The sequence below is a fragment of the Limulus polyphemus genome, unplaced genomic scaffold (genome assembly GCF_000517525.1).
Source record: "Limulus polyphemus unplaced genomic scaffold, Limulus_polyphemus-2.1.2 Scaffold1400, whole genome shotgun sequence".
Classification (NCBI taxonomy): Eukaryota; Metazoa; Arthropoda; class Merostomata; order Xiphosura; family Limulidae; genus Limulus; species Limulus polyphemus.
Genome location: NW_013667010.1, coordinates 24335 through 39769, shown reverse-complemented (window position 1 = coordinate 39769; position 15435 = coordinate 24335). Strand labels below are relative to the sequence as shown.

Below are 15435 nucleotides of genomic sequence, written 5' to 3'. Positions count from 1 at the left end.
TATATATATATATATATGTAAACAATTATAGGTTTATAGAGAAAAAAAAGCATTGTTATGTTTTGCTTTCATGTTGAAAAAAAATTAATCCAAATGTAGGTTTATCTATGATTGATCCAACTGAAGTAAGTTTGTTTGAAGTTTAGCAGAAAGCTACACAACAGATTTATCTGTTCTGCACACCATGAATATTGAAACCTGGTTTCTAGTGTTGTAAATCAATAGATATACTGCTGTGCCACTGAGGAACCCAACTGCAGTAAGAAGTATTGGTGTAAATGTTGTATCTTTCTGGCAATAAGTGATGTGCTACAATCCAAAACATGAAAAATATTTGATTTCTGACTGGAAGATGACCAACACAAGTATGTCTTGGCCAATAATCGCAAACTGACTAACAATTCAGATGCTGATAAGTCAGCAAAGCAAATATGCTGATAAAATTTGTCAAATGGTAAACAAAATCAGTTCTTGTTCAATAGGCAGAAGGCTAATATTACTATATTTGTTTTGTTGAGACTAATATATTTAAGTTTGTGGTACTAAAATTAACACAATTATAACTGTATTATTATGATTAACTTAGTTACAATTATGTTAGTGCAATTACAACACTATAATTATATTCCATCATTAGAGGTGCATAGATATAGACATATCAGTAGGCCTATCAGCCAATGTTTTTGTTGTAACTGATAATTTACACCAATATCTTTGCTTGCTGTTGTATAGAATGTTGTGACACAAACAGTTGAGACAACAATGTACTTGCTATAGTGTGCAATATGCAACTGTTATCTGATGTAAATATGTCTCAAAAGAGCATGATTTGGAATTTCTTAGTGTTTGAAAATAACATAATAGCTGATCACAAACTATGTGCTAAAAATTGGTGTGGAGATAACACTGGTAGATATTTTAACACAACAGATTTAATACGTCACTTCAAAGTCACCCTGCTGAATAATGTGATTTCCAAAAGGTTGCTACAGAAAAGAAAAGGACCAGATAAATAACTTGCATCAAAGCAGGTATGATTGCTTCAAGCACTAAAAGCTTCAGAGAAATTAGATCAAAAAGATTCCATAGCAAAAGAAATTACCCATCATTTAATGGAATTTACAGCTCTGAATGATCAGCCATTTGTTTGGTTGTAGAAGATAATGGATTCTGCTGTCTCACTGAATGTCTGCAGTCTTGTTACACAATGCCAAGTAGAAGGTTTATGTCTGACACTGTTCTGCCATAACTGATCAGTGCCATTTTAGAATACACATAGATGCTACTTGAAGCTTGATGTATCAGAACTAGGCTTTATGACTGGTATATGGAGCTCTGATGTGTTGCCAATGCTGAGTCTAATTGCAAAATAGACAGGAATTACAATTTACAGAAGGTAGTAATACAAATCCACAAGTTCAGCAGCTCCTTTATGGTGGTAGTTATTTCAAAGCTTTTGACAAAATGTTTGCAATGTGGAAAATGATAAGTATCAAAATTAATATGATGATCAGGAATAATGAAAGAAACACTGAGAATGCAATTCTAGACTCTGGTTTGCCAAGCTTGCTTTGTGCAGCACACAAAATTCAGTTCATTGTGAATGAAGGTGTGTTAACACAGTGCAATGTTCAACAAATGATTATTGGAAAATTATTGTTGGGCACTTCAAACCCTCCCTGCTAGCCTATTCTCATCTGCAAGATGTGCAGAATGAGCTCTGAATGTCTTTCAAAAGGTTACAGCAAATAACACAGAGGTGGAACAGTATTTCTTACATACTGCAAACCTTTTGGAGCAGAAGCACACTCTTGGAGCTTACGTTACTGACTATGAAATCCCTGCAACCCTCACTAGGCATCAATAGGAATAGATTGAAATAGTAACAGTCTTAGTAGCTTTTGAAGAACTAAATGTGAAGTTTCTTTTTGGCTTTAGATGCTGAAGCTATCTCTATCGACAGAGGCTTTGAAATGACTTTCAACTCTATCTCTACGGGTCTCTTATAGTCACGGGTCAAAGGCCATGTCATCTTGTTTGTAGACTCGCATTCAAAATTTTATTGAACTACTATTTTATGAATGTATGTCAATAAGTTTTGTATCAAATTGTAGGTTATAATTCAAATTTTAGTATCATAAATTTGTTAATTTTTAATTTAAAAGTACATATTAAAAAAATCTTAAATTGATTTTTGTGTATCACGTGGGTATGATGAATACAGCATTGGTTCATATTATATGTTTGTGATGTCCAAATACAAAGTCTATAGTTTCTTATGAATTAGGAACTCAAATTTCCATTATTGACAAGCTAGAATATAAAAGAAGTTCCTATCTTTTCTATTTGCTGAGATATCACTACATTTACTGAATCAAACACAGTGGCCCTGCCCAACTCTGTCCATTTTTGGGAAACTTGCTTACATATATCTACTTCTGTCTATGAAGTGTGAATAACCAATCAAAAGCCCAGAATGTCCCCTTAGTGGCTTTCTCAGCCTCTTTGAAGTAATCGGGCATCAAACTCATTCTTTTGATGCTAGATTTCAAGTGGTAAAGTAAGACTTTAGTGAGCTCAAATTTCATATTTTTTTAGACCCAAATACAGCTTATTTATTAAGCATGATAAATTATAGTGGAATTCTGTGGTACTGATATAGTAATTTACGATTTTTGATTATTTTAAAATGTATATATAAAACCTAAAAAAAAATAAATAAAAAAAATTTTCATTTCACATCCTCCATGTGCAAAATTTGATACGACTTACAGCAAGCAGCAAATGAGTACAAAGTTTGTAACTAGAATAGAATTGTGTTCCATAATTCTTTATTTACTTTTCTATGTTTTTAGAAAGATAACTTAAAGTTAAGAACTTATTTGTAAATAGTAATAATGTATATACATATATAATGTATTATAACTGAAATTTCACTGTATTTTACAAAATACTAGTCCACTAAAACACAGCCAAGACAGGTCACTTTGCAAATGCCAGTTTTATATTAATGGATATGGTAACAAGTGCACATGCACCACGTTATTGCAACTTCTATAATGTTAGCCAGGCATGGCTGAATGGTCAACATAATAAAAAGAATAAATATATATAAATGTATAATGTTATGAAACTTAAGCTACTTAAACTAAACATCTGAGTTTTCATGTTATAATCTGTAGTCATTCTAGAACAAAAAAAACAGAAGTTATATTTATTTCCTAATTTTTTATGGTTATTACAAGGTTAGTCAAATCAACCCAACCCATACAGAGATACAGTAATGAAAATAACAGATAAAATAGTTTGTTTCTAAAAAAAACAGTTGATAATTATCTGGAGGTTATAAAGATTTCACACGTGAAATTTAAAAACGTTCTGATGCATAAAAGTACTTTTAATCTTAAAATCCAAATTACTTTGCATTTTGGATAGTCAACATTCTGAAAGAAAAATTTCATGAGAAAATCTTTAATTAAAAAACCCGATATTTTATGCGCGAACCCAAATAACCCAAAACATCTTGTAAAGATACGTGTACATTATCAAAAATCTTAGTATAATTACTCTCATGGATACTTTCGTGGTTACAAGCTGGGTTGAGCCCACCCAGTCCGTGATGATAGGGTTAAACAAAGTTTCAGATGCAAACCACAGAACTGAAACTATGAAAGTCACTTTGCTGGAGGCCGTGGAAATGCAGTTTAGTGAAATACAGTCAGAATACCTCTACTTCATCACAGACTTGCTAGATCTAAGATACAAGGGCAGGAGCTTTATCAACACTGACAAAAATTTGCTTGCTGTGCAAATTTTGACACATCTGGAACAAAAGAAAGCAAAATACAATGAAAAAAGAACACAAGAACTGAAGAACCTCTCACAAAGAAATCACAGCAAGCAGATGATGGCACTTCTATAAAATGCACCAGTACCCTGTCTTTGATATATGATGAATAATTGGAGGAAAGAGTCACTGTGGTAGAAACTGATGGAATGAACAGCAGTGTTGTACTTCAGAAACAGTTACCTCAATGAATTCCAAGAAGCAGACAAAAACTGCAATATAGGGAAAGCAATAAAGATAGTTCTCCCACTTTGGTTGAAGTGTAGCAGTGTTTATGTCAAACAACTGTTTAGTTCTGCACCACATCGTGGACAAGAAGACAAACATGTTGATGTGTGATAAAGTTGTAATCTTTACTGTGAAGAAGAACCTCACACTCAAACTAGGAAGCCATAAGTATAATTCAGATTTTTTTAATTACTTAAACTTATTATTATTAGTTTTTATTACTACTGCTACTGTTTCTTCTGTCTTGATGTACAATTCTTGCAAGCATATTCACACTGTATTTTGAAGCCATAAGACATTCTTTATCGTCTGAAGTGGCATAGTTGTTGTAAATAAATGTAAAATAAATTGAATAGCTTTATGATGAAAGTGGTAAAAGTTAATAATGTTTACATGTATAAAGTTTACTAAAAACTAACAACAGTTAATTACAATTTAGAAGTTAATATTTTGTGTGTATTTTTATTTTGCTAAATGTTTCTAGAAACAAAGTATTTAAACATTTATGATAAATGCAACCAGAAAGAAAGAAAAAAAAATCTAACGGTTAAGTTTCAATTTGTTTCAGTAGAGTACCTTACATTTTGGGCAATCATCAGCTACTGGTGTCAGCCAAGAAAATCTTAGTCGTTTTGGCCCTATGCAGCATAGTTTACAAGAGTTGTGTCTTTGTTACTTATGCTAAGGTAACTATATATCACCAATACTCATAACTATGATTGTGTTAATATATGAATATATGCCTAACTAAAGCTAACATATCAAAAAATAATGTCTTACCATTTCTTTTTCTACATTTTCACTTGAAGATTCCACATTTTCTGTCTCTGTACTTATTTCTGGTGCTGTTCATATATCAAAATTACCAATTTAAGTTAAACATAAGTCACCTTTTTTTGCAAAATTTAATATACTGAAAATTCACAAGTATCAAACACAACTATACTTTTTTTACCAATAATAGATAAATAAAACCAAGAATAACACTTGAATGTAGTGGTGATTCTAAGTATTGTGCTATTAGAAAATGTTCAAATATGATTCGGTTTTTAAGATATCCTCCACACGACTACTTTGATATGTTAACTACCAACTGGAGTCTACCATTTGATAAGAGTAGTAAAATATCACAATTTAAGGCATCACTGGCATAGTTCAATTCAGTACTCATCTATCAAGAATAATAAAAGAAATATGGTATGAAACTGTGTTAGTTTTGCTAATTTCTTCTCATTCAATAACAATGTTATAATTGCATATTTCCTTAAAAGTTGAGAATGTCAGCATTTTACGTTCTCTTGTTAAAATAATAAAATTAGGCTTAAGTGTTTCATTGCCAAATGCTATTTACTGTTTTCCATAAATTTTATTAGTTTGTTTGTTATGAATTTTCGTAAAGCTACACGAGGGTTATCACTAGAGGGAAAGTAGGTAGTCATCACCACCCACCGCCAACTCTTGGGCTACTCTTTTACCAACGAATAGTGGGATTCACCGTTACATTATAATGCCCCCATGGCTGAAAGAGTGAGCATGTTTGGTGTGACGGGGATTCAAACCCACTATCATTTTCATTTACTACCAGTTTTTCTAAAGTAATGTATTAAGGCCAAATAATACTAAGAAAAAGAAAATATTTAATTTCATGACTTTGACAGGCTATCCAAAATTTTATTAGTGTGTATAGTTTTCATTTGTTTTACAAATAACCAAATAACATCTGTGACAGTTTGAATCACTGGACATAATGGCTTGTACAGAAAAGAAAAATCATTGGTTTCCTTTGCTTTCATATTTTAAAGTTTATCCATGATCCAACTGCAATAGCATATATTGGTTTTAATGTTAAATCATGCATGCTTGAAGTGGGTGATGTGCTGCAATTCAAAACAATTTTATTACTTATTAACCCTATGACAACTAGTGCCATTTTAAAATTCACTGAGTAATATTCAAAACATAATTAAACCACTTTACTATCAATGTATTTAATGAAATTATTATTATCAAGTACATTATATTTCTAAGTTTTAATTCCTTTGTTCCAAAAAAACCTTTAAATAAAATACTTAAAAGTTCAGTTTTGTTGTCACGTGATCCACAAGCTAAAAAAAAATCTCAACTTTTACAGCCTTTGTATTGAATGGAATAACCCTAGCCCTGTACATCTGTGTCTAGACAATAAGTATGTTTAGTTTCACTACTGACACTAATATTTCAAAGTTCTTTGGACAAATCGTGTAGAAACAAGTGATAAGTTTTGCCAGCCACTGATGGGTGCCACACCCACCAACCTATACATAAGGTTGAGTTTGCATGCTACATCTACATCCAACATACACATGTGTATAGTCATTAGAAAGAGCTCATTTTACACTGTAATCCAACAACAGTTATTTTGAAATTGGTGCCAAGCTGTCAGTTATCAGGCAGCTGTAACTGCTTGTATTATCGTTGGCTGCTTTGTTCACGATAGCACTTTGGCTGTTTATTACCCGAATATGTTGTAGTTGGAGACAGTTAATTGTATTTATGTTTTACTTTTATATTTTAGTTAGTTACATATTATTTGTTTTAAAATTTGTATTTTAAAGTTTTGATAGTTTTCTAAACATTTTTGAATGTAATCATCACTCTCCAAGTGTTACATTACCATGTAAGTACAAAAAAGATTTTGCCAGAGGCTAAAGTATTTCTGCCAGTCATATCATTCTACCACTCATGGACATCTACTGATTTGTATCAACATAAATAATGAACGGTAAAGAACAGGAAAGGAAAATAAAACTTTAAAAATAAACTATTAAGTGAAAAGGGAATAGACGTGAAATTTCACAGGTGACTGAAAGAAGATATATTTAGATTATTCAATAAAGAGTTAAAAGGTATGAACATATTTCTATTTCTTAATGTTAAACATTTCATTGCACTGTATGTTGATGATAATAGCTGAAGTTAGTGATTTTGTGATATGGTAGAGAAAATGGCAAATAAAATACAAGCATTTATTTTAAAAAATGTTTGATAATCATTTAGCAGGTTCTAGAGATTATGCAAATGAAATGTGAAATGTGTAAGATGATAAACAGTATTTTTATACTCAACATAAAAAATCACCTTACAAGTGAACTATTCAGAGTCCAAGTGCAAATTACTACATTAAATAACAAATTTTCATAAGAAATAGTAGAAAAAAATCAAAATTAAATGTTTTACTTTTTTGAAACTATACACTTTTAGAAGTGTTCTTGTCAAATTTCAAACAATTTAATACACTAGTTTTACTTTTGAAATGAAATATAATGAGAGAAACATTACCTATGGACAATAACCACAGCTGGTAGTCATAGGGTTAAGTTAACTTCAGTAAATAACTAGGAGTTCTGCCCTACCTGAATCATCTTTTTCATCTTCAGGAGATGAGGAATTACATGACATGATAGGTATGGAAGAATACGATCCTTCTCGAGATTCACAAGGGGCTGTGCTTGAGTCTTTTAGTTCCACTTCATCATCTGCACTTACTGATTTGTATAAACGGTAGGACTTTTGCTTCCTGAAAATTTAATTCATACAGTTATATGAAATTGAAAATGTAACAATTCTAGTGATGGTCACCTGGCATGGCATACTGTTAGTCATAAAAACATGACTAGAAATCTTACTAAATACTTGTACAGATATGTTTCAATGTTCACGCTTAGTTTATGTTTTGCCTACTAAGAATTTTTTTTAACCTTGATAATATAATTTGTCTTGTCCTTAAAACATTTTTTCTATAGAATTCTGGAATTAAATGCACTGATTCCTCAAATATTTTGCTGTTTTACTTTCACAAATGTTCTTTAAGTTGGAAACATTTTTAATGCCACACACTATAGCTTTAACTTTATTTCACAGCTTTCAAAGTTATAACTGCAATGTTTTAGTAAGGCCAAAAATAAAATGTATGTGATTCAGGATGGATATATATAGTAAATAGGGATAAATTTACTTACACACACACACAAAAAGTTCATTCTCAAACTAATATGTAACAAGAAAAAAAAAGGAATCACTATTAAATTACATGAATTACAATTATTAAAATTGGTTAAACCCAACCTAAAATGTTTCGGCAATTCCACTTTGTCATCAATACAACTGATGGAATAATTGATTATCAACCCCCCCCCCCCAAAAAAAAAGACAGAAATATTGATACTTAAAAATATTAAGGATAAAAGAGTAAACACATCATAATTAAAGAAACTAATTTATTAGGTTATAGCATTAAACCTGTTGATAGTGTTTTTCAAACAAATCTTGTATGCTTACTTGAGATACTGTTTATATTTCAGGCAAAGTCTAATATTAGGAAAAATACATTTTATTTTCTCAGTGCTCTATGGGTTTATAAGAGAGTTGATATTAACCATCTATTACATGAATTATGGAAATTTGGTGGAAAAAAGTGTTTTCTTTGAATTTCTTAGTTAAATAGGTCTATATTGCACACAAAAATGTTTCTGTCAAAAATATTTTGGTTCATTACCTAGAAATAACATTGTTCAACTGAGGAAACAACAATAATTTCATGATTTATTTCAACTGTTACCTGCAAGTAAGAACATTCAACTACAGAACTGAAGCATTTGTATGTGTATTAAGCAACAAAGATTTATTATCTGTACTTTAAATAGTGCTAGTGTTAATGAACTTCTGGTTTTATTTGAGCAATTATTGTACTTTTAAATTTCATTCAAAATTAAGAGTTTAATGCAATGTATTATCATACATTTATGTTTAAATGTAGATATGGGAGGCTACACAGTGTGCTTGAACATTTACATGGTTATTACTAGTCATAAAACATTTTTACAACTACTGTTTCACTGGGAAATCCCATGCATTTTAAGAAAAGTTGTTTAAAAAATACACACCCACCCGTGCAGAGACAGGCAAGCTATAATCATATTTCAGATATAAATGAATGATGCACTGTGATTTGTCAAGTTATCAGTATTGGAGGTGGACTACCAAATCAACATGTAAATTCTATCTGTCCTTCATTTCAAAAATGATGAAGAAATAGCAGTGAATAGGGTCCAATAAAACTTGGTGATGCCCATGATTCAATAACATTCACACTTTAAAATCTTTTCAGTTTGTTCTAGTCATAGTGTTAGCAGTTTTTTTTGATAGGGTAAGCTCAGATAAAGGTTCTCATACATTTTGTTTTGCTCTAAATGTAAGATATCTAGTAGAATCAAAAAGATCAAAGTATATGGTATGAACATTTAAAACTTCAGTTAAAACTTCTAAATACTTTACTTACTTTCTCAAAAGATACTTGATCAACCACACTATAAAACAGATAAATATGATAGCTAAAACAATCCCTAAGATAGCAGGTATGATGGATTGTAGAGCACCGCTAACTTGTGGATCATCATGTGGTCCAACTTCATCCTTCTGATCTAAAAATTAAACATTTATGATGAAAAAAAAGTACTTGTAACCATATTCACATTTGTTGGTTAGTTTCAGTTATTTTAAAAATTCGTTAAGAATTGAAATTTTTCATCTTTTATTTCTTTAACACAAGAAGTCAAATGTATATGATATAACTACACACAAAACATCAATGTATTATAAGAAAAAACCTTTATGATGTTCATTAAGTTTAACTTAATTTAACTATAATATTAATGATACTTAAAAATATTAAAATAAAAAGTAAATAAATTATAAAGAAACTAATTTATTAGGTTATAGGCTTCATGAAGTTAATATTCTTCAATTACCTAAAAGGAATTTCAAAATGCACAATGTTCAATTTGTTCATTTATTACAGGAGTAAAACAATATCACGGTTAACACCAGTGTCTGCAAAATCTAAACACAATTTCATTCACTCAAGTGCATATAACACATATGTACTACAAAACTTTTCTTTCCCAAAACATCAACAATATTCTGTACATGTACATGGCAACACTTTTTAATGTACATACAATTCACTGTAATATCTTTTAAATTTTTTACAAGAAATACCTATCATGCCAAACAAAAGCATCATTACTGTATATAACTTGTGGTTATATACTACTCTTAAAAATATTTTGAAATGTCATAGAAAAGAGTATATACTTAACATAATGCATAAAAACCGACAGTTTGTTTTCAAAGTTGTCCTTTTTAACAATCTATGATAATTATGTCAAATCAATAACTTCACAGACTTTTTGCATTATAAGCAAACAAATTAGTAAAAAAAATGTAATGCATTGATTTTCAACAAGTTCTTAGAATACAAGTCCATTACACAAAAGAAATTATATATTTACTATTGACATTTAAGGTTTGTGTATACCACATTTAAGGTGTGTATATCTACTTATTAGGTAAGTACTAGTAGGTTTATTTAAAATATTGGGTAAAAGTCAGTGCTACATGTTTACTAGAAGGTACGTTACATATACAAACCATGTTCCATCTGGTATATGTTTACAGACAAAGGTCTCTTGCATTCAACGTTACTGTGACGACCTAGATTAAAAAATGATAATACACTTTTATGTTGAAGAAAAAACATCCACATACATAAACATTCTTAAGTAAACAGGTGCTGTATATTGTTACATATAAACCATAAATTCTCACCACTTCTTCAATAAGGAAATCTTAGTACAGCCTCATAATTTCTATAACATTAATTTCCATTCAATTATAACTTTAAGAAGAATGGTAACTGTAAAGGTTTTTCCATTATCAATTACTGTTCAAGTATTTCTTATTCTATTTCCCAACAACCTACTGTAAATTGGATGGAGTGTGGTATATAGGGTATTATACTGCTAGCCTAAATGCTCAAGTAAGCTATTCAATTGTGAAAAAGTGAGATACATTAAAACACAGAATATATGTACTATTGTACTGACCAGGAATGATTAGGTGAACAAATAATTATGGAACAAAGTTTAGTATGCATTTCAAAAGTAAGAAATCATTTTGCTAACTTTCTAAACTGCCACCCCAGAAAACAAACAAACAAAATTCAGATGACAGCAGGTTAAAATTTATATAAATTTATTGTCTTTAAAAAAAATTAGGATGTGTTTTTAGAAACTTTTAGGTTTATTTTCTGCTATCACAGACAATCACATTTGAACTCTGAAAACAGTATTCACAACAGCAATGTTACACCCAGAGGTGAAATTCTGCAGATACCGAGTACTGGAACTTATCTTTTTTCAGATGCTTATGCATTCCATTGTTCCGTCAGAAAGCCTTTATTCATCGACACTCAAATAATCGTTTTTAATGTTTAAACATCATTTTTTTTTCTTTTTGCAAAACAGGTCCACATCACCCAACTGAGTAACTCTACTTTTTTTTGAGAATTTCATCCCTGGTTACACCACACATTTTGCTTCAAAGTTTATCTTTAGGATAATATCATGTATCATGACCTGTTACTTATTAAAAATTACTGAAGTAGAACTCAGATGCTATATTGACATTTCACTATTGCTGGTCAAGTATTACAATATTTTTTGTACTCGGTTGTCTTAGTATCATTACAGCAGCCTGAAACTTAAATATTCCTACTTTTCATGTTACTTGTTCATGTATGTAATGGTTACCATAAATGACCTGAACTACACAGCACAATTTCAAACAAAATTAGATAGCACTTTATGTCTTTTATCTTTATAAGTTTATAAACATATTTCATTAAGACATAGAGCATCTGATTAATTTCCATTAGTTTTTCATCACACTAAACTTTTGTTTTACTTATGAAATATATCAAGGACAGTATAAAAAAAAACACAAAAAATCTAATATCCAAAATACAAACCACTGTTTGACATTTCTATGGCATCTGCATTTCTCTTTTTAATTAGTTCTTTACAATTATCTCCATCTCATACAGAAAAGGTAGTGCTACACATGTTCTAAATCCTGGTTAGATTACATTTGTTGAATTATGTCTTATAAGTATATAAATGTTAGAATTCCATTCTGTTTACTACATGTTTACTGTCTTGAATTAACTTTGATGTTTGATTTAAAAAGTTTTTTTTCAACATTTATATCATTGTTATACATCTTTCACTTACCCAAGTAGGAGTATAAGCATCAGTTTTTAGATATGTTGAGCATACAGCAATGACTTTTCACTTATACTGAACCTTGAAATTTTCTTTCCAATAATGTAAAATTAGTAATAGTGTGCCTTTAGCAGGTTACTTTCTGATAGTGGAGCTGGGTTTAAGAAGACTAAACTTTGAAGGGAGAGGCTTATTTCCCAATCTGAAAAAAAACAAAAATAAGTACATGTAATAATAAAAAAAAGCTAACTAAAATTAATGTAACTTCTCTTATTCATAAAAGCATATCCAAATGAGTTTAGCATGCTTGCATCAAAAAACTTGCTAGTTACCAAGCACTAAACTTGATACTGGAATAACAACAATGGACACAACACTGATGTGCCAAGTGATGAACCATTATAACAATATAGTAAGTATCATTTAACCTTTTTCATTACCTCAGAACACTAGTTACTAAGCCTTCTTTAATACATATGAATGCCATATTTATTGTGCTGTGGATATCCATGTATAACAGGGCTGTGTTTGAAGGGTTGTTCACCAGCAAAGATTTCCAAGGTAATTCTAAACACTTGAAGGTTCATCAGGGCGGCATTCAAACAATGTAAGATTTTTTCTCTTCTTAACAGAAACCATTGACAATGCTTCAATAGTAAACACAAATTAAATGCTACACATGAAAATTCAATCTCTTGATTTGTATGATGCCTATTGCTTTAATAAAAGTTATCGTATTAAGTAAAAACACATACACACACACACACTGTCAAGACATTACACATGGCAGCTCCTATCATGCATTGGTGAAGCACAGGGGTTACCTTTATTAGTTGCATTGCTTCAATACAATGTACTGAATACTTAGAGTATCAGAATTATGAATGTCCATATTTCTTTTCTAATTGAAGTGTTATTGTTACTCTGTTCTATTTTGCTGTTCATTTAGAATTACTTTTTATCATTTATTTATCTTGTTGACACTTTTATCCACGGCATATACTTAATTATCCAACAATGTTGTTTAATAAGAAATGTGGCTGATAAAAACAGTGTTGTACTTGTAACTTTTTGTTATAGTTGAAGCTTTGTATTTATTTTCTAACTCTGTTCTGTTTTGCTGTTAACTTATGATGTTTATTAGGTATGTTTAATTAATCAAAAATTTTATGTTAAATAGACTATGACTGCTAACCTGCTTGAAATGGTAACTGTTAAGACAAAGATGTGTTTCCTTAAGTCAGCTGTGGTTCCTTAAACTGGTTGCAATAAGGTGTTTTTTCAAAGTAAGCTTACTGCATGTTGTTATACGAGTATTGAACATAGCATCAAATACTTGTATATAAACAATATGCATTAATTTTTTATTTAATATATATAAAAAAATTAATACTGTTCCTTATAATGTTAAACTATGTGTGAATTTTTTATTTTACTTATATGGATTACTTGTAAAATAAGTGTTTCCAATCAAATATCAAATACTTATGGTGATGTCATCATTAAATTTTTGAAATTAATACTATTAAAGGTTCGAACCTTTAGTTGGTAATGTGACCTTAATCTTCAAAGGTCAAAACCTATCCTTCATTACAGATCAGCATATACTTGCTTACATGGGACACTTAAATAGCCAATTTTGTATGTCAATCATTTACTCCAATTATCTAGTTCGACAGTCAGTTTTTATATTACTGTAAAAACTGACAGATTAATAAATAATTTTCTCTTATTATTTTACGGGAGAGTTTAAGTAATCAAATGGCAGTGATATTTAATGCTATTTAAGTGCCCCATTTATGCTCGTCTGGTTTTTACCCATTCCCTACTTCACTTTATGAAAACTTTTTAAATATTTTGAAAATTTCTTCCAAATTACAATATCAAAAACATCTAAAAATTGGGTTTATTTTAAATTAAAAAGTAAGTTTGCATTATGTTTTTAAATTAAAAATGAAATGTAATAAATCATGCAAGAAATTCCGATTTAAGATTCACTGTAACGGTATTTTAACACAAGAAACAACAGCTATTATTTCCTACTACTACTAATATTAGTAATACTAATACTCGTCCTCTGCCTAAGTAACTTTGCTCTTGGCTTGTTTTACAAATTATAATTTATAGGTCAAAATACATAAGTAGGGAACTATGTAGTTAGGCCTACTTTAATTCAACTGCAAGATATATCTTACTTAAGACCAAGTCTTCAAGGGTCACAATACGGCATATTAAAACGAGTCATACTCGTATCTAAAACGATTATTTCTTAAGTTATCAAAATTTTTAAGACTTATAAACGTAAGTAGTATCTTATTAACAGTTTAAGCACAATTTTTAAAATAAAACTATCTGGCCACATATATAAAATTTTATGAAATCTGTAGGGGATTCACTTACTCTAGTGGTTTCCAACACCTAATAGTATTAGTAATTTGCTCGACTTCGTACAGTTACAATATAAAATCATGGAGTACCCCACTCGAGCTTTTTTGCACATTCACCTTTACGACACCTATGAGCTACGAAAATGAATATTTATTTGTAATTGTAGTTAAGCGCAAAGCTACACAATGTGCTCTCTGTGGAAAAATCAACAACAAAAATATACTCTATACAGTGTGAAAAATCAAAATGTCCATTTTAATTTCAAAACATTTAAAATATATTTTCATATGTTCTACTCCCCATAATTATAATTTTAGTTTACTTTAGGAAGATGATAATATAAAATTGTTGCGTCGGTATTACAAAATAAAGATTTTCAAAGCAAATAAATTTCGAACAATTTTATGTGAAGTAAAAAAAAAATATTTGCCTGTGTTATTTCTAAATGCGAAGGTTTTTCTTCTAAGGAAACACAAGAAAGAATCAGAAAAGCAAAGCAAAAATTATTTTTTTGTTTTATTTTTTGAGTAAAATACTCACCCACCCTAAGTATTTTAATTGCAATTATTAAGTAAGTATTCGTGAAATATATTATCTGGAAATACAGGGCGTCAATGGCACGATTTTCTAAAATGTAGCACTGGGTAATAACTTTATTTCATTTCCTTATTTATTTACTTCTAAGTATATTTTCGAATAAAGTTCATTCCGTGTAAAATTAATATTTACAGTTAAAATTATATTTTTTTCTTAAGCTATGAAGTTTCAAGGAGTGCATGCTAAGTTGTTGTTGTTTTCGTAGTGCAAAGCTGCACAACGAACCATATGCACTATCTCTACCGCGAGAACTCGAACCCCAGATTTCAGCGTCCC

The 15435-nt window shown here is 30.0% G+C and overlaps 1 protein-coding gene across 1 annotated transcript in view; it reads right to left on the bottom strand.

Annotated features, from left to right (window-relative positions):
* Positions 1-14693, bottom strand: part of LOC106463412 — a 20457-nt gene extending 5764 nt beyond the window's left edge. The window contains exons 1-6 of the mRNA XM_013923436.2: positions 14575-14693; positions 12184-12376; positions 10544-10606; positions 9393-9534; positions 7468-7631; positions 4856-4920 (exon numbers count right to left, since the gene is read on the bottom strand). Of these exons, the coding sequence (XP_013778890.1) occupies positions 4856-4920; positions 7468-7631; positions 9393-9534; positions 10544-10553 (381 nt within the window). The 5' untranslated portion in view covers positions 10554-10606; positions 12184-12376; positions 14575-14693. The remainder of the gene's footprint in view (positions 1-4855; positions 4921-7467; positions 7632-9392; positions 9535-10543; positions 10607-12183; positions 12377-14574) is intronic.
* Positions 14694-15435: the final 742 nt, after the last annotated feature.